This window comes from Hypanus sabinus, chromosome 7 (assembly GCF_030144855.1).
Source record: "Hypanus sabinus isolate sHypSab1 chromosome 7, sHypSab1.hap1, whole genome shotgun sequence".
NCBI lineage: Eukaryota > Metazoa > Chordata > Chondrichthyes > Myliobatiformes > Dasyatidae > Hypanus > Hypanus sabinus.
In genome coordinates, this window is record NC_082712.1 from 144,626,635 (window position 1) to 144,647,753 (window position 21,119).

The following is a 21,119-nucleotide window of genomic DNA, read 5'->3' on the forward strand; positions in this document are numbered from 1 at the left end:
TTGATTTATCATGTGAAAAGAAACAGTCCCAATACCAACCCCTGCAGAACACCACTACCCACCAGCAGCCAACCAGAATATATTCCCTTCAGTCCTACTCTTTGCCTCGAGCTTGGAAAACCATGGGCTCTTATCTTGTGAAGCAGCCTCATGTGCGGTACCTTGTCAAAGGCTTTTGAAAGTACAAGCATGTCCACTGACTCTCCTTCATCTATCCTGCCTGTTATTTCCCAAAAGAATTCCAACATTTGCCAGTCAGGATTTCCCCTTAAGGAAACCATGCTGACTTTAAGCCTACTTTATTATGTGCCTCCAAGGACCCCAAAAATTCATCCTTAATAACAGGTATCTTCCCAACCACTGAAGTCAGGCTAACTGGCCTATAATTTCCTTTCTTCTGCCTCTCCCCCTCCTTAAAGAGAGTAGTGACATTTTATGTTTTCTAGTCCTCCGGAACCATTCCAGAATCCAGTGACTCTTGAAAGATCATTACCAATTCCTCCATAATCTTTTCAGCTACTGCTTTCAGAACCCTGGGATGTAGTCCATCTGGTCAAGGTGACTTATCAAACTTCAAACCTTTCAGCTTCCAAAGCACCTTCAACTATAATTTCAACTGTATTCACTCCTGTCCTGACATTCTTGAATTCCTGACAAAATGCCAGTGTCTTCCACATAAAGACTGATGCAAAGTACTTATCTAGTTTGTCCCTTATTTCTTTGTCCCAACATTGATACCTCTCCAGTATCATTTTCCAGTGCTCTGATATCCACTCCCACCTCTCTTTTACTCTATAAATCTGAAAAAAACTTTAGGTATCTTCTTTTATATTACTGGTTAGCCTTACAGCTTTTGGTTGCTTTCTGTTGGTTTTTAAAAGCTTCCTAATCCTTTAATTTCCCGCTAATTTTTGCTTTATTATATGCCCTCCCTTTGCTTTTACACTGCCTTAGACTTCCCACTCTTGAGATTACTTCATCTTCGGGATGTATTTATCTTGCGCCTTCCAAATTGCTCCCTGAACCTCTAGCCATTGCTGTTCTCTGCCATCATCCCTGTTAGTGTTTTCTTCCGATCAACTTTGGCCACACCTCCCCCATGTCGCTGTAATTCCCTTTACTGCACTGTAATACAAATAAACCTGACCATCTTCTCCCTCTCAAACTGCAGGGTGAATTCTATCATATTATGATCACTGTCCCCAAAAGATTTCTTTACCTTAAGCCTCCTAATCAAATCTGATTCATTACACAACAACACAATCCAGAATTACCTTTCCCCTCAGAGGCTTAACCACAAACTGCTTTAAAAGCCATACCATGGGCCAGGACTTCCCAACCTAGGGTCCACGGACTCCTCGGTTAATGATAGGACTCTATGGCTTAAAAAAAGGTTGTGAACCCATGCCACCGGAATTCAACAAATTCCTTCTCTTGGGATCCAGCACCAAATTCAATTTCCAACCCTACCTGCATATCAAAATCCCCCATGACTAATGTAACATTGCGCATTTCACATGCCTTTTATATCTCCTGTTGTACTATGTATCTCACATCTTGACTACTGTTCAGAGACCTGTTTACAATTTCCATCAGTCTTTTTACCCATGCATTTTCTTAACTCTACCCATGGGTAGCAATGGGTAGCCACCAGGAGATTCTGATTTTTGTTCCGGATGAAGAGATGTGCTTGAAAAATTGGAGCCCCAATTTATGTTGAGTCTCATTGAAGCAGAGGAGGCTGCACCAGGAGCATCAGATAGATGACCCAGACAGACTCTCAGTCTAAGTGTCATCTCACGTGGAAGGACTGTTTGAGGCCCTGAATGGTGGTGAGAGAAGAGGTAGGGGCAGGTGTAGCACTTGTCCCATTTGCAGGGATAAGTGCTAAGAGGAAGATCTGTAGGGATGGACAAAAGAGTCACATAAAAAGAGATCCCTACAACCCAAATCTTCCTTTTACCACAGTACCCAGTATTCCATTAAACTTATAACATGACCTATTAGTGTGTTACTTTTATGCCTTTTTTACTCCACAACAACCAGATATCATTTGAAGTACAATTTAAATTCTTCATTTTCTAACCAGCAGAGTATCTTTTTGCACATTTGCAGGCTCTAAATTCTAGTTACAGTAGTCTCAGAATTAATTACTATTATTTGTAGGGAGAATAAACAAGGATCCCCTACCTTCTGTGCCACGTCTTTTTGATCCTGTTGTCAAAAACACAGCTCTTTTTCTCTCTCAACGTGCACTAATACATTAATTTTTAAAATTTTGTCTTCCAAATTATGTACAACTTACAGTATGTTAATATGTTAGTAAGTTAGGTTTGTCATGCTTGCAATCTACTGTGCTGCTGCTGCAATAAACTAATTTTTCATGACTTTTCTACACTATATATACATATCTATGACAATAAAACTGAACTCTTATTCTGTTATTGTCTGCAACTCGTATATCATTCTCAAACATTAAGCACAAAACTGTTAATCTTTACCATACATTAACTTAATTTTGGTCAACTTTTATAACCTGCCTCATTTAACTATTTTTTGGCAATACTTTTCATAATCAAAGTCAGATTTTATTTAATTCTTTTTATGCGGTTAAGTTGCACAAGCCACAGTCAAAGGATAAGTATGTATTCTGAATTCAAATTTTTGATGCATGATGATTTTTTTGTCAATGCCGGCACTGGCAAAATTAGCAGTGTTAGCACATATTTGTGGCTAAATTCCTTTTTATCCCGTGACCTCATTTGCACTAAACTCCATATAGTGCTTTACGAAAATGTAGAATAGAATCGTTAAACTTTACCTAAATTGCTTCAGTCAAAGGTAGTTCAAACTATTAAGCTCTAAGTTAAATGATTTACCATCATTAAACTTCTTGGTTTACTGAGCATAAATGCATTTATTTATTGAATAACTGTAAAGAGGAAATTAAAGACCAAGGAAATCTTACTCGTAATCAAGTGTCTGTACACACCACTAACTCATGCACAAACTATGAACTTCATTTCTGTTGGTTTGACTTTGTCAATGTGCACAACCGCAATGGTGAATGTTCAGTGGGAAAAGATATTGACTTAACCACGTCAATGCAATGATGTGTTGGGAAGGGCTGCTCATCAAACAATGAAAAGATCAGCGAAGATGTGCTTCATTGACTACAGCTCTACATGCAACACTATCATCCCCTCAAAGTTAACAGCAAGCTCCAAAACCAAGACCTCAATACCACTTTGTTCATCTGGATCCTCGATTTCCTCACTTGCAGACCACGGTCAGTTCAGATTGGCAACAACATCTTCTCCACAATCACCATCTGCACGGGTCCACCACAAGGCTGTTGCTTAGTCTCCTGCTCTACTTGCCTTAAACTTATGATTGTGAGGCTAAGTACAGCTCCAATGCCTTATTCAAGTTTGCTGACAACACCAATGTTGGCTGAATCAAACATTGTGACAAATTGGTGCATAGAAGGGAAATTGAAATCTGGTTGAATAGTGCCACAACTTCTTACTCAATGCCATCAAAACCAAAGAGCTGATTATTAACTACAGGAGAAGGAAGCTGAAGGTCCATGAGCCAGTCCTCAATCAGGGGAATGGAGGTATGGAAACACCTTTGCCTACGAATGGAAAATCTTATTAAAAGCAGTGGATACAACCCAGTCCTTTACAGGAAAGGCAATCCCCACCATCAAGGCCATGCTGTCTTCTTGCTGCTACCATCAGGGAGGAAGTACAGGAGCATTGGGTTCCAGAACACTAGATTTAGGAACAATTATTACCCTTTAACCATCAGGCTCTTGAACCAGCATGGATAACTTCACTCACCTCGACATGCAACTGATTCCACAACCTAAGGACTCACTTTTGACAACTCTACATTTTAAGACAATACTATTTATTACTTATTTATCATTATTTGATTTTTTAAAAAATTGCAGTCTGTCTTGCACATTGGATGTTTGTCTATCTTTGTGTAGTTTTCATTGATTCCATTTTATTTCTTTGTACCTACTGCGAATGCCCACATGAAAGTGCATCTCAGGGTTATATATAGTGACATTTACATACTTTGATAATAATCTTACTATGAATAATTACCTAAGCTTTTGCTTCTGGCTAACCTTAAACAACTGGCAAACCTGTCAAAACATTACAATTTCAGGAAATTTTTCAGACAGTACAACTGTCAAAGAAAACCATATCTCAAAATATAAAGTTTTAAATCATTAAATACTGCTTAAAATTGTCAATTAATTCAAGCAATACAACTAACCAAAATGCTGCCTCGCCAGCTTTCTAACCATTCTTTCCATTCATCAGAACATAAAAAACTTGAGAAATAGCAGACCTAGATTATTCAATAATGAGCCTGCATCTCCCTCCTAGATTGTATAGAATGGTGAGGGAGGGGAAGAGAAAGAACTGGCAGGTGATTGGTTGATGCAGGTGAGAGCAGGGCCATAGGCAAGTGAGAGAGGGAGGAGAGAGGGAACAATGTAAGAAGTTTGAAAGTGATAGATCAAAGTGACAAAAGACCCAGTCTATAGTTTACATGCTGTTACTCCATAAATTAACTTTTAGTCCATACTGGGATATTACTCCCAAACTGGACGTTTAGTTTTTTCAATAATTTCTTGTCTTCCAACTTAATAACAGCTTACTGAACATCCAAATACACCTTATCAACTGGTTCATGCACAAGTGTGTATCTTCAAAAACATCCATGTCTTCCCCAACTACATGTCGTGGATAAAGCAGAAAATTTATAATCTGCTGAGGACTTTATTTGTGGCACTTCAGTCTGGCGATCCACAATCACAAGATACCATTGTGAGTGTACAGAGGCTGGAATCACAGATGAACACTCAACAGCATTGGTAGGACCTGAACATTATTATTTCCTACATGCTGAGCTTGGTTAGCACAAATGGCAACAACCCATCACTCCTGGATGAATTCAATGACTTAAATGCATGCTTTGACAGAAGAGAACTATGACACTCCCACACCGGCTTATAATATCAGTTCCTGAGGGTAACGTCTGTACATCCTTCAAGAGGGTGAATCCACCAAGGTGTCTGCTCCAGACAATGGACATTTCTGAGTACTATATATCTTGGCAGGCCAACTGACTGGAGATTTTGTGGATATATTCAACCTATTGCTTCTGGAGTTTAATGTTTCTAGCTGCTTCTACGTTTGTAAAAGGCATTTATTGTACAGAGCCCAAGCATGTGGTGACCAACTCAGTGGTAACCATCTGGTAGTACTTACATCAACTGTAATGAAGTGCTTCGACAGCTTGATTCTGCTCAACAGCAGATGCAATTTTTCTGGCTCATCACTCTGCTCTGAACCATCTGGACAATAGGAACACTTATGTAGTTATCAAGTACAGGCAGGCATTCAACATAATCATCCCATTCAAACTTGTCAAGTTTTAAGTCCAGGGCCTCTATACTTTCCTCTATAACTGCAGCCTTGACTTCCTCAGTGGCAGACCTCTATTCCTGAGGATTTCTAACATCATCTCCAACTTGCTAACCATCAACAAACATGCGACCCAGAGCTGCGTGCTTAGCCCCATGCTCTAATCTCTATACACATTTGAGTGAACACAGCTCCAATGCCATATATAAATTCGCCAACACCAATTTTGTTGGACAAATCAGAGGTGGTGACAGGTCAGTATACTGGAGCAATGTAGGGCACATAATTGAATGGTGTTGTGAAGCTAAAGAAATGATTGTTGACTTCAGGAAGGGGAAGGAGCACAAACAGACACCAGTCTACATTGGACGATCAGCAGTGCACAGGGCCAAACAGTCCCAGGCCATCAGAAAGGCGATAACAGAAATACAGGTATGTGCATACACACACCCTACAAATTGCTAGGATGCAAATCATCATGTTCTGAGAAATTATTGCTTTTCAACCCCATTAATTTCTCCAATACATGCCTTACGAATATAAATCTCTTTGATATATTATTCTATACATATTTTTGGAAGGTTTCTATGCCTTCTTAAGAGATAATAAAATAATAAAATAAGATAATAAAATAATAATAATGGTTCTGCACATTCCCTATTTTTCACTATAATTTCTCTTCTCTCAGTCTGTAAGGAATTAACAGGTAGGACAGACAAAGGATAGCCAGTGGATATTGCTTACTTGGATTTTCAGAAGGCATTTGGCATGATGCTACACATGAAATTACAGAAAAAATACTAGCATTGACAGAAGATTGGCTGACTGGCAAGAAGCAAAGAGTAGGATTAAAAGTGGCCTCTTCAGTCTTCCACAGGGCTCCATGTTAAGTCGGCTACTTTTCACGTTATATGTGTTAATGATCTTGATGGTGGAATTGATGGCTTTGTGGACAAGTTTGCAGATGATACAAAGATAGTTGGAGGTACAGATACTGTTGAGGAAGCAGGGAGCCTGCAGAAGGACCGAGGGAGATTAGGAGAAAAGGCAAAAAAAAAGACAGATGGAATACAGTGTCAGGAAGTGTATGGTCTTATATTTGTGTACAATGTCCTGTGTATGTTACTCAAAATGGCTTCTTTGGTTTGTTACGAGCAGGAATGCTTCTTTGTTGGATAAGTGTTTCTCTCGCCTTTGTTTCGCTTTAGAATGGCTGATATGGTAATTGTATTCATTTGTTAATCAATGGGGAATGTTATTGTGTCTTGTGATGCTGGGAACTTGAGGGAGGGGTTTTCGCGGGTTTTTGGTGTGAGGGGAGTCGGGAGGAGGACGCCGAGGAAGGTGGACGTGTGCTGGACTGCTCGTAAGACCACCGCGGTGGTCCCAGGTGCGACGGCGTGGCGGTCGGATGGGTCGATTGGTTTGGTGATTGAGCTCCAACGAGTGCACTGAACAGACTGAACTTTGATAAGTTTGTTAAGTTTTTTGTTTTTGCCTAGTACTCTTTTAATTTTAGTAAACTCTTTAAAGTGTATTTCATAACGGTATTTGTTGTGGGTTTGATACTGTGGGCGGGCGCGAGGCATAAACTCGATTCTCACAGCACCTGCGTGTACGGGAGGTGGGATTGGTGTGTGGCTGGATCTCCTTTTCCCCTAGACATATACCAGCCTGTTGGGTAAGTGTTACATTTGGTAGAAGGAATAAAGACAAACAATTTTCTAAATGGGGATCAAATTCAGAAATCAGAAGAGCAAAAGGGAAATGAGATTCCCCGTAACTCCCTGTAAAGGTTAACTTGCTGGTTGATTCAATAAGGAAGGCAATCAGTCATTTCAAGAGTACAAAAATAGAGCAGCAAGGTTGTACTACTGAGGCTTTAAAAGGCATTGGTCAGGCCACATTTGCAGTACTGCAAACTGTTTTGGACCTCCTAAGTAAACATGCTGGTATGGATAAGGTGAGGAGGAGATTTACGAGAAGAATCCCAGGAATGGAAGGGTTAATATATGAGGACTGTTTGATGGCTCTGGGCCTGTACAATCTGGAGTATAAAGGATTGAAGAGGGGGATCTCACTGAAACTTACTGAATATTGAAAAGCCTAGACAGAAGAGACATGGAAAGAGTCGAAAACCAGAGGGCACAGTCTCAGAATAGAATGACATCCTTCTAGAACAGAGATGAAGGGAAGCTTCTTTAGTCAGAGGATGCTGAATCTGTGGAATTAATCACCTTGACAGCTGTGAAGGCCAAGTCGCTGGGAATATTTCGACTGGTGGTTGATAGGATCTTAATAAGCCAGCGCACCAAAGGTGATAGGGAGATGTCATGAGAAAAGGGTTGAGTGGAAAAATATACCAGCCATGATTGAATGGTGGAGCTGACTTGATGGACCAAATGGCCCAAATCCACTCCTATCTTTATGGTCTTATGGGTTTGTAAAGTACAGGCTCCCTACTGGTTGAAGTAAGAGACATTAAGATGTGTGAGAAAATGGAAGATGTCTGCCATTGCTCAAAGATGGCTCACAAGATATAGAAAGTATTCCATTTTTATAGAGTCTTCCTATTAACCTTTGTTGTCAGAAGTCTATGTAGCCAGCAGGGTCAAATTATAGAGCATGTTTCTTGCAGATAGTGAGGTTAAAGTTCATACTTCAGTGAAACAATTCAGAATAGTTTGGTATTTAAGATTTCAGCATTTTCAATATTCATCTCTATAAAATTTCTGTCTCTTCAGAACTAGGCATCAAAAGATTTTACAGACAGACAGACAGACATACTTTATTGATTCCGAGGGAAATTGGGTTTCAATACAGCCGCAGAGACAATGGAGAAGTTGGGTGGGGGAGGGGGAGGAAGAACTCAGCCACTGAAGCAGTATCTGTGGAAAGAGAAATCAACAAACACCTCATGTCAGACACCTTATCCCAGTACAGGAACCAAGAGAAATGGCGGAAGGTTAGAACATGGCTGTAGAACTAGGCAAGAGGCATTGTGTAAATTGCAAATAGTTATCAATAAGTATGACTGCAAATTCATGGATATATTCTTATGGGACACCAGAAAATGAACTAGGTCTATTTCCATGCTGGACACAGTTTCCAACAACAGTACGGGAATAAAGCTGACAGCTCTGCTGTACTATTGGGCAAGCTGTAATAGTGAACTTCACATGGAATCCAATGGGCAGGCTTTTAGGGTCTCAGGTTAAACTTGGCAAAAGCACATCAACTCCAATTAAGATGAATGGGAGACACTGGCTGTTGGCAGAATACCAAGTACAGCTCAAGTTATGATTTATTTATAGTATTATAGGCTTGGCTCTTAAGTGTGCCCATGTTTTCAGCATGTTAAATGAAATAAAGGCAAGATTATCAATTTTGACAGGTCCAATGTATTATTGCATGCTTATAAACATATCAAAAACTGCTTGGGCCATGCTGGACTGAACAACAAAGCCCAGGGTTGGAATACAGAACAAATTAGAGCACTACAAAAACTGCAACAGTACTATAAAACTACATATTTGTTCCTACTAGTTATCAATGAAGGTATTAATCCAGTGTATGCTGCTGTGTTCTTTAGATTAACTAAATGAACAAAACCAGCGCAGTCACCTAGTGCAGATAATGGACTGCTTCCAAATAATGTTTTCGATGATCACATCCTCCAAGTCTTCATTTTCACTGTAACAACATTCAAGATGATTGTCTATACCTTCAAATTCTTCATAGTTCCTAACTTCTGGAAGTAGTGAAATCATTTAATTTTCATTCCTGGCTGTTTCTGGAATCTCCAGTCTGAGGGCTTGAAACTGTGGTGAGCAAAACAATTCTGAATTGTCTTACCGCTTATTTCTTGCCAACTATCAGTGAACACAAACACATGCAAATGACTGTAAGACTACTCACTCTAAGCATGGTGTAGTGTCTAATGGCAACACAAGTGCATATGACTGATGCTAATTAGAAGCTCTTCGGCAACAGCCTCCTGTCCCAATTAAGTGGCAAAGTGTTCCAAATAAACAAAGAGAATCCTGCTATTTTCTCAATTAGTTTTTGTTCTTTAAGAGTTGTTTCAAATAAGTGGCTGCTCCATTAACTGATGACCCACTTATGGGATTCCACTGTAAACAGATCTTTACTGCTAATACTCATCCAAACTGGAAGACGGATATTCCTATTGATTGTAAACACATACGTTTCCAAAAATAATTCATAAACAAACCCTATTATTTTCTTTAAATTCTTCGTAAACAAGAAAGTTAATTGAAAACTTTACATTTGAAATCAGTTTGAAGGGATGGTGCGATAACCAAATTTCATATGAATGGAATCTTTCTGTTGCTGACTTACAGGGAAATTATAAATCAACTAAACTGTAGTGCAGTCTACCACTGGAAATGTGCACAAGTAATTGTTACTTGATAAAATATGAAAAAGCTGACAAAGATTCAGTTCAATGAGGGGAAAAAAGTGTTTGTCCAGTGTGCAGCACAATATTTTTTTAAATCATTCCACAACATGAGTCACATATTCCAGCACAGAACAGATAACAATAAAAAAATGAAAACAAATAGAGGGAAAAATATTTTGAGAACTAATCACGAATGAATGTGCCGAAACAGAATTGTGTTTACATTTATAACTCACTAAAAACTGACCACTAAAGCATCTGTTTACTTAAAGCAAATCGATTGTACATTTCACCATGGAGAGAGTATTCTGTTGTCTTGTGATTAAAAGAAACACTTGTGTTGCTTTAATATCCTTCTAAAGACATGAATGAAAATAAGATGATTAGGCTTTGGCACACAGCAAATCTGTAATAAACACAAGATAATTTGCAGATGATAGGAATCTTGAATAACAAACACAAAATACTAGAGGAACTCAGCAAGCCAGACAGCATCAATGGAGGGGAATAAACAGTCAATGTTTCAGGCCGAGGTGCTTCACCAGAACTCCCATCAGAACCCTTGAGCGGAATCTGTCATAAACCAGTTCCTTGACATAACTGAAAGTGTGAAGTAATGTGTATGGTAAATAAAGAGTACCAAATGGTTAGACTGATTTATCCATTTATATTTCCTGAAGACATTTTGATAAGATGTCATATTAGAGGCTACTGTGGAAAAATACAGCCTCTGGTATAAGAGATACGAGATTAACTTGGATAGATGATGAACTGGGATATAGAAAACCGTGCATACACAGGTTGTTTTTTTTTCACTGGCAAGATTATAATAAGTGATGTTTGATAGGGATTGGTATTGGGTATGATTTTTTTTCAATATATAGGTTATAGAAATGACAGATGTGTCACTGAAGATGTGATTGCTAGATCTTTCAATGTCAATAAAAGAATTAGTAAAGTTAGTTGTGATGCAGGCACAAGGGCAATAAGGAAATACTGATGAACTATGTGAATGGGCAAAGACCTGACAATAGAATTTGGGAAAATGTGAAATTGGTAGGAAATGATATTGGAAGGAAAGCATATGATTTAAATAGTGATAAATTGAAAAGATCCAATCCACAAAGAAATCTGGGTGACCTACTAATGATTAGGTGTATAAGATGATGAGGCGCATAGATTGCTTAGATAGCCAGAGGCTTTTTCTCAAGGGGTGAAATGGCAAACACGAGGGATATAGTTTTAAGGTGCTTGGATATAGGTACTGAGGGGACGTTGGGGTAAGTTTTCCACACAGAGAGTGGTGGGTGCGAATAATGCACCGCCAGTGGCAGTAGTGGAAGCAGACACAATAGGGTCTTTTAAGAGCCTGTTAGATAGCTTAGAAAAATAGAGGGCTATGTGCTAGGAGATTCTAGGCAGTTTCTTTCAAGGCCAACAATATCTAGAACATCTGACACAAAGGCCTCGCTTCCCAACCCAGCTTCACATCTTGGGGAGCCCAATCCATATATCCTTGTTCCGTCTGTTCTTTGTCGACCTGTTGCCCTACTATAGACACATAATCAGCTGCTGCATGAACATCTATGGTATAGTTTCCTATCATCTTTCTGCATCATGAATGTATAATTAAACTACTAATTTACATACATGGAGAAGACATTTTTATCAAAATATCTTTCAGCAGAAATGCAAATTGAACCACCACAAAACTCGAACTTAAAAACATTCTATAGTTCATCTTTATTATAAGATTAAACAAACTTGGAGTAAGCTGTTATTATCAATGGTTAGATATTCAGAATTTTTCATAATTCCTTCACTGCTAAATAGCTAATGCCAATACAGCAGAAGGATTTACCTGTAATGCACAATTCATCATTCTGACAATGTAGTCAAACTGCTGGTGATCCAGAATTGCTCGATTTTGTTGAACATGCAGTCTTAATTCTTCCAGGAGGCACTGCCGAGCTACTCGACCCTTCAAGGCACGCAACGCAGCTGGTAGAGTCTAACAAAGCAAACATAATAATTGGAAATGTAAACTTTATATCTAAATCCTTGAAATATTATAAGATAGCTTCTAATGGACATTTCAGTATTACAGTGCCACATACATACCATTAAAGGATTTTATTTCAAATTATTTATATGAAACTACCCATGTACCACGGTCATATAATTTAATATCTCCATAAACTAAACTCTGGAACCCCTTCTATTTAGATTTATGTGTGATGGCATTCAAAGCATTATTTCATCTATCCTGTAGTATCAAATCACTGCTTTGTGGATCTCATAAAAATGTCTGTCATTGCAAAATTTAATTTCCAAAGTATCCATTCTAAACAAAAACTAAGAAAACCCTGTGTAATGAAAATGGAATTATAATTTTTAAAGACTATGTATGTGAAGAAATTCTCTTCTGGAGTGAGGTTTGGAATCATTACAACTTAAGTACAAAGACCATGAAATAATATTCATGATAAGCATTCTGATTTTTCTAAAATAGGCTTAAACATATCCAACAGGCTTACCTTACATCATCTACATAAATACTGTGGGGTCATAACATTTGAGGCTCAATATCAGAGATATCATGAAGCTAAGCCCTGAGCTGTGGTTTACTTTGGGGTACTGGACAAGATTGTTCCAATAGTTATCCAGCTACTTCATCACAAATAAAAGATTATTCGCAACATACATGCCAGCTTATTCTTGACTTCTATGCTGTGCCCTGCAGTGTCGATGTATAGAACACTGGAAAGTCAGGTGCGACTGAAGTTATCTTGCCCTCAACCCCAGACATTGCTTAGGGATGTTCCATAACTTACTGGACAGGGAGGCTACTTATCTGGCTCAGCATTGTAACAATAATAGCCGACTGGTAGCAGGCTAGGATGCAATCTAGGTTGATAGATCCATGAGGAAATGGCACCAGCTGTTTATTTAGAAAAATGGTGAGGAATGGCAAGTGGTTTGCTTTTAAATTACATTTTAATTTATATTAGTGGTTTTATTTACAGCAGATAAAAGGTTTCTGAACAAATTTATTTTATAATTCACTATTTTTCTTTTCTTGATTCATGTCTTTTTTATTGTTTCAAAAATTCTCTGATCAAAGACCAACTGGAAACAGTGAAATAACCTGATGAGAGAACTGTGGGCCTTACCTCCCCCACAACCATAGTCAGAATCAAAATCCAAACCAGAGTTTAATAATACTGGCATATGTCAAGAAATTGTTGTTTTACAACAGCAGTAGATTGCAATACATAACAAAAAACTAGAAATTACGATTATAAGTATATATACATAAAGGAGAAAATTAAATAAAATAAGTAGTGCAAAAAGAGAGGGGCAAACACTGAGGTAGTGTTCAAAGGTTCATTGTCCATTCAGAAATCTGTTGGTGGAGAAGCTGTTCCTGAAATGTTGAGTGTATGTCTTCAGGCTCCTGTACCTCCTCCTTGATGGTAGCAATAAGAAATGTCCTGGGTGACATGACGGATGCTGTCTTTTTGAGGCATCCCCTCTTGAAGGCGTCCATGATACCAGGGAGACTAGTGTCCATGATGGATCTGGATGAGTTTACATTTTTCTGCAGCTTTTTCCCAATCCTGTGCAGTAGTCCCTCCAAACCAGACAATGATGCAACCAGTTAGAATGGTCTCCATGGTACATCTGTAGAAATTTGCAAGAGTCTTTGATGACACACCAAGTCTCCTCAAACTCCTAATAAAATATTGCTGCTGTTATGCCTCCTTTGTAACTGCATCAGTATGTTGGGTCCATGATAGATCTTCAGACACACTGACAGCCATAAATTTGAACCTGCTCACCCTTCCCACTGCTGAACCCTCAACGAGGACTAGTGTGTGTTCCCTCGACTACCCGTTCCTGAAGTCCATAATTCCTGTGACACCACTCAACTGGCTAACCTATATCACTTCTGTACTCCTATTCGTCACCATTTGAAATTCTGCAAACAATAGCTGTGTTGTCGGCAAAATTATTAATGTGGCTTGAGCTCTGCCTAGCCATACAATCGCAGGTGTAGAGATATAAAAGCAGTCAGTTAACCATGCATCCTTGAGGTGCAGCAGTGTTGTTTGCCATGTATTTCATGTTATTTCATGTACGCATAGACCGTGGTCTCCGGCTGAGGAAAACAAGGATCCAGTTGGAGAGAGAGGTCCAGAGACTCAGGTTTTCAAGCTTGTTGATTAGAACTGAGGGTACGATTGTGTTGGACACTGAGCCATAATCAATAAAAAAAAAACTGTTGATGCGGGTATTACTATTGTCCAGATGTTCGAGGAGCCTATGAGGTTGCATCAGCTGTAGACCCTTTGTGGTGGTAAGCAAACCGCAGTGGATCCAGATCCTTGCTCAGGCAAGAGTTGATTCTATCCATGACCAATCTCTCAAAGCAACTCATCACAACAGAGCAAACACAAGGAAATCTGCAGATGCTGGAATTTCAGACAACACACACAAAATGCTGGTGGAGCACAGCAGGCCAGGCAGCATCTATAAGGAGAAGCACTGTCGACGTTTCGGGCCGAGACCCTTCGTCATCACAATAGATGTGAGTGCCGCTGGGCAATAGTTGTTGAGGTATTTCACTCTGGCATTCTTGGCCGCTGGGTATATTCGTCACCCTTCTGAAGCAGGTGCATACCTTCAACTGCAACAGTAAAAGACTGAAGATGTCCCAGAACACTTCCGCCAGGTGGATAGGACAAGTTTTCCAAACCCTATCAGAGCCTGGCACCTTGCAAGAGTTCACCATAGGCATAATTGTGGCTGGCAGTCAGCAACACCTCAGGTATCAACAAAAGCAGTGACACCAGCAGAAACACAAGAGCTTCAAGGCCACAAAATATAACAACAACTTTGGGACTACAGTTTTTTATTTTTTAGACATAAATAGCAGAGAATATCACTCGCTTTTATTGTACTGTAACAGTAGCTTTTGATGGAAATTATAATAATTAAAATTTGGTTGCATCAGAACACTAGCTTAGTTGCTTCCTTGTGGTACTTTGATTCTTCGCCTCTGGTCTCTGGAGATTACTTCGATATCAGTGGTGGTGTCCAGAAACTTTGATCAGTTTCACTGATCAATCACTGGGAATGCAGTCATTGGTGTGTAGAGAAAATCTGAGAGAGGGGAGAACAAACCCCTGGCTGACTGATCTGGATGTGGAAGCATGCTTGCCTAGTCTCACTTTTTGCCTCCTGTCAGAAAAGAAGTTTGTGATCGATCTGCAAAGAGGATTTGATGCATTAAATTGGGAGAGCTTCTCTTAGGGATGATGGTATGAAGGCTCAACTGATATCATAAAAGACAGAATGCTGACACAAGTACCAGGGGAGTTGAGATGCAGTAGTATGACATCCAGATCAATAACAACTACATCATCTACAAGCCTATTAGCTCTGTAGGCAAATTGCAGAGGTTCTCGAAAATTCTGAGTTATGGATTTAAGAAATGATACGACCAGCCATTCATTATGACTAATGTGAATGCAATTGGACTGTAGTCACTGAGTCCAGTGATCTTTGATTTTTTTGGGGATTGGAATGCTAACAGACTTCTTGAAACATGCTAGAACAGTACATAGTTTAAGAGACTGATTAAAAATGTCAGTGAAGACTGTAGACAGCTGGTTAGCGACATATTTAGGCATGGCAGGAGAGACAGAATTAGGGAATGGCAGTGGAGCAGCCTTCTTGATATTTCGCTTCCTGAATATCTATCTCACCTCCTCCCTGACAACAAAGAGAGTGATAGTCTGGCTGAATGGGCATTTGAGGGGTCCTCTGAAGTGTGTTATGCCAGTCAAATCGGCAGTGGAACTCATTTAACCATTTTGGGAGGAAGGTGTCATTGGGGCAGGGAGTGCCTTCTTTTTGTAGTTAGTAGTGGACTGAAGACTCATAACTGGACTAAAAATTAAATGGCAGCAATACATAACATGGACTTTAAGTGAATTCAAATTCTTTCAGCTCAAAAGTACATAATTTTCAGAATGCCTGGTGAACATGGAGTTAATTTTCTTTCAAAATGTGGTATTTAAAAAGGATAATCATTGCCTTCTGGGACAATAAGTTATAAATCAGTTAGAATTGTCAACCACATTCCAAGTAAGTTTAAGCTTAAAGTCCCAAGACACACTTAATGCAAGAATGAAATAAATGTGTGATAAAAATAACTCTAGTTATTTCCGTAGATGCTGCCTGACCTGCTGAGTTTCACCAGTGTTCTGTGTGTGCTACTCTGGATTTCCAGCATCTGCAGAATCTCTTCTGTTTATGATTTGCTGCTCCACTGAAAAATCTCTTTGATGGATGCCTACCCTGAAGAAACTTAAATCTCCTCTTCAACGGGAATTCAGTAAGATCTTGTCTCACTGCTCCCCCGTGATCTCTGCTGCTCTCCGACTCTCTGAACGTGAACTATTAAGACCCACCTTCTAGCTAGTCCTCGTTCCCCTCCCTTCCCCCTCCATTTATTCTGACATCTTCCTTTTCAGTCCTGAAGAAGGGTTTTGGCCCAGAACACATCAAAAACACACCATCCCTACCATGAAGTATGGTGGTGGCTGCATCATGCTGTGGGGATGCTTCATTGCAGCAGGCCCTGGAAGGCTTGTGAAGGTAGAGGGTAAAATGAATGCATCAAAATACAAGGAAATCCTGAAGGAAAACATGATGCAGTCTGCAGGAGAACTGCTACTTGGGAGAAGATCGTTTTCCAGCAAGTCAATGACCCCACGCACAAAGCTACACAGGAATGGCTTAAAAACAACAAAGTTAATGTTCGGGAGAAGCCAAGTCAGAGTCCAGGCCTCAATTCAATTGAGAATTTGTGGCTGGACTCAAAGAGCTGTTCATTTATGATCCCCATGCAATCTGACAGAGCTTGAGCAGGTTTGTAAAGGAGAATGGGGAAAACCTACAGTGTCCAGATGTTCAAAGCTGATAGAGACCTATCCACGCAGACTCAAGGCTGTAATTGCTGCCAAAGGAACATCTACTAAACACTCAAAGCTGCTGTGCAGGTGGACTCTGTGGTTAAGAAAGCATACGGTGCATTGGCCTTCATCAATCATGAGACTGAGTTCAGGAGCCGAGAGGTAATATTGCATCAAAATAGAACCCTAGTCAGACCCCACTTGGAGTACTGTGCTCAGTTCTGGTACAGTACTGGTCACCTCACTACAGGAAGGATGTGGAAAACATAGGAAGGGTTCAGAGGAGATTTACAAGGATGTTGCCTGGATTGGGGAGCATGCCTTTTGAGAATAGGTTGAGTGAACTCGGCCTTTTTTCCTTGGAGCAACAGAGGATGAGAGGTGACCTGATAGAGGTGTATAAGATGATTAGAGGCAATGATCCTGTGGATAGTCAGAGGCTTTTTCCCTAGGGCTGGAATGGCTATCACGAGAGCACTCAGTTTTAAGGTGCTTGTAAGTAGATACAGAGGAGACATCAGGGGTAAGTGTGATTTTTTTTAAACGCAGAGAGTGGCGAGTGTGTGGAATGGGCTGCCGGTGGAGGCGGATATGATAGGGTCTTTTAAGAGACTCCTGGACAGGTACATGGAGATCAGAAAAATAGACAGCTATGGGTAACCCTAGGTAATTTCTAAGGTAAGGACATGTTCAGCACAGCTTTGTGGGCCAAAGGGCCTGCATCATGCTGTAGGTTTTCTAGGTTTCTGTGTTTGCTTCCAACAAATTTCCTGTGGGGGCAGAGCTAATCTGAACAAATCAGAAACTGTTCTTCAACTGCACTCCAGAACCAAGATGACAGCTATGGTTTTGTTGAGCTACAGTGAAGTACACACTTATCTGTGCACACCACTGGAGGTCAAGATTCAAGTCATCTTTGATTTATTTGTTGTTCCATGAGAGGATAAGCATAATTCTCAGCAGAGACATGACAAATGTCTCCCACTAACCTGCTCCTGTTGCATCTCATTTCCCTTTCAAAATAAGGTTCATGACCAGATCCTACAAAACATTAACATTTTTTTCCTCTCAGGAGCCACTTCTCACTGAAGGCAGACCCGAATGATGAATTACACTGTCAACTTCTATGTCCTAACACAGTTTTGCACATGCACAAACTCAGAGAATGAGGTCCAAGAAATCAACTTATTCTCCATGCCTCATGAGTAGATGAGCTTTACACTTACCACTTACAAAGAAAAAAATTTCTTAATCTATCCCTACTATACACCACCCTCCAAGAATATAGATTTCAAAGGGACTAGACATGAACCATCTCCCACGCCAGAAGCTATTCTCAAGCACTATCAATGATATTTATTACCTACTTCAATGCACCAACATAATCTTTAATCCATTGAAGAAAACTGTGTTTGAAGATCAAGCTTGATAACCAAATTTATAATCTAGTACGCAACATTGATCAATGTGCGTCTATTTGCTTCTAAAACAAGGACTATCTACAACACAGAGTGTAAAGGATGCCCAGGGAGGGATAGCAGGCTTGTTATTGTTCACCCAGGGCCAGTTTGTCTACCTTTGGTCCCCACCTGCTTACTAGCTCTCACCAGTGGCTCCAACTAACTGTTTGTATGTGGTATTGGCCACACTCCAGTATACTGCTTTGATGGGTGGGCTAAACCTGGTGAGGGTAGCCGGGAACCTCCAATACCAGTGAGATGGGGATATGATATGCCTACCCCAGCATGCAAAGCCAGTTCTGGCAGACTGGGCAGATGAGATCAATTACAAGATCCAGTAGCCTAGAAGGCAGTGCTGCAGTGCTTTGTGGTGAGCGAAAGGCATGACAAGGCACAGAAGGCATCGGGGCTATCCCCTGCAACCGAGGAAACCTCCAGTTGTGACAGTTTTTCATACCACTGGACCAAGATTTTTGAGGCTGAGAGTGTGGAACGGCACCTATGCAGTTTTCTCACTATAAAACCCCCCCCTGCACAGGTTTTACTCCATGCAGCTCTTTAGCTGCTGACAAACATCATCGTCAGAAATGACGGATAACCACCAACCTACAACACACTCATCAGGACATAAGAAGGATGCCATCAATATACTCATCTTAAAACTCTCACAATCTACTAGAACCTCCAGTGGAACCAAGTTATACTTAATTCTGTAGGGCTACCAAAGAAGAAAGTGCAAGACCACAAACACCAGAAAATCTGCAGATGCCATAAATCCAAAGCAACACATACAAAATGCTGGAGGAACTCAGCAGGCCAGACAACATCCATGGAAAAGAGTAAACAGTCAACATTTCAGGCCAAGACCCTTCACGAGGATGGGAAAGAAAGAGAAGATAGAGTAAGAAGACCCCCTTGTTTAATGGAAGGGGACCATGACATAAAAATGTTGGGAACTCCTGATCTGGAGGGTATAAATTTAAGGTGAGAGGGTAATTTACTGTATGCAGAATCAGCTGCCAGAGGAAGTGTTTGAGGCAGGTATAATAACCACTTTTAAAAGATAGTTGGGCAGGTGCATGGATTGAAAAGGTTCAGAAGCTTATATGCCAAATGTAGACAAATGGAACTACCCTGGTTTTCTCTGGGTGCTCCAGTTTTCCCCTCACTCCATAGTCCAAAGATATACCAGTTCATAGGTTGATTGCTCATCATAAGTTGTCCCATGATTAGGCTAGAATTAAATGCACTCCTTGAAGGGCTGGAAGGGCCTATTCTACACTGTATCTCAAAAAGAAGTAAATCCCAACTAAAAGAAGTCATGCATCTGGCCAGACCTCAAAGTGTCATGACAACAAGGCCAAAGACAACAAATCAATTAACGGATGGTGTACATTTTCCAAAATTGACTAGCAGCAGGTCTTTTGCCATCTGACTAATATAAAATAACACAAACCAAAGAAACTAATTCTGCCATTAAAGATTATTTTATTCAAAATTACAAAAAGTATTTAAATAATTTAACAATTCTTCAAGGAAGCTAACTGAGCAATATGCGCGACCTTTTAACAGCAGAAATTAATACAATATTTGACCTAACTATTTCACCACATAGGCCAGTGATATTAAACCTTATCCTATTACTTTTAAAAGCATAATCACTTACAGCTTTATCATCGCCCACATTACAGCATTAAAGGACATCACAAAGTAAGTGGGGATGGGGGGTGGTGTAAGACAGGAGTGTAACGTGAACTAGAATGAGGATGCAAGGAACTACCACCCAACATTGAGAAGTTGAGCAAGAGGGTAAATGTGTGACAGATACAGCTTTACATGGTTAAATGTGGCTCTCAAAGCAGATATATTATTGTTGTCCATTGACAGATGGGGAAAAGGGAAGATGAACAAGACCTGGATGTCCATTTACACATAACGTAGAAAGCAAGTGCTCAGATACAGTTAGAAGATAAATACTACGCTTCAATGCAAGAGGGTTTGAGAACAGGAGCAAGGATGCCTTGCTGTAGTTATGCATGACCTCCATGAAACTTCACCTGGGGTTTTCTTCTACTCTGAAGGATGTTGTTGTCAAGGACAGACTGCAACAAAGATTTTCTAGACTGATTCATGGAACACCATTTATGAGTTATGAGAGATTATGTCATTAGGCCTGAATTCACTGTAATACAGAACAACAAAAGGGGAATCTCATAGAAAACTATAAAAGTCGAACAGGACTAGATCGACTAGATACATAAAAAGACTCGCTGGAGAGTTCAGAATCACGACTCAAACCCTCAGTAAATGGGGTAATCCGTTAAAACCAAGATCAGAAGTTTCTTCACACAAAGGTCCATGGTTACATTGAATTGTGGAGCAGGTCCAAAGGGCCAAATGATTTTCCGATTCTCCTCTTTTTATTGCTTTTATGAGCAGTTTTTTCGTATTTGGTTACGGTTAATGCAAACAAGCAGTTAATAGCAGAGGTATCAATCTATGTGGTAAAATATGGACAGCAATTGGATAATTGTTAACAATGTCAAGCAATGACCATCTCATTCTCTGTTATATTCAATATCATAATTTTGCTCCCCAAACTTTTATTTTGAGCTCACCAATGGCCCAGATACCCACCAGAAACACACACAGGTCAACTCATTCTGCATCAAGTGGCCCACATGCAAATTCCTTACAACCTCTCTCTCCCCATTCATCCCCATAAAAAAAAAGCATTCCAAGTAAATGCGAAACAAAGTAGGAGGCATGACTCAATATCATTTTTCCATGCAAGAGCAATTCC

General features: G+C 39.9%; 1 protein-coding gene across 4 annotated transcripts in view; it reads right to left on the minus strand.

Moving 5' to 3' along the window:
* The window catches only part of sbf2 (SET binding factor 2), a 507,247-nt gene that overhangs the window by 181,536 nt on the left and 304,592 nt on the right, over positions 1–21,119 (minus strand). For all 4 annotated transcript variants that reach the window (XM_059975882.1, XM_059975881.1, XM_059975879.1 and 1 more), the window contains one exon: positions 11,735–11,884. In XM_059975882.1, coding sequence (XP_059831865.1) covers positions 11,735–11,884 — 150 coding nt within the window. The remainder of the gene's footprint in view (positions 1–11,734; positions 11,885–21,119) is intronic.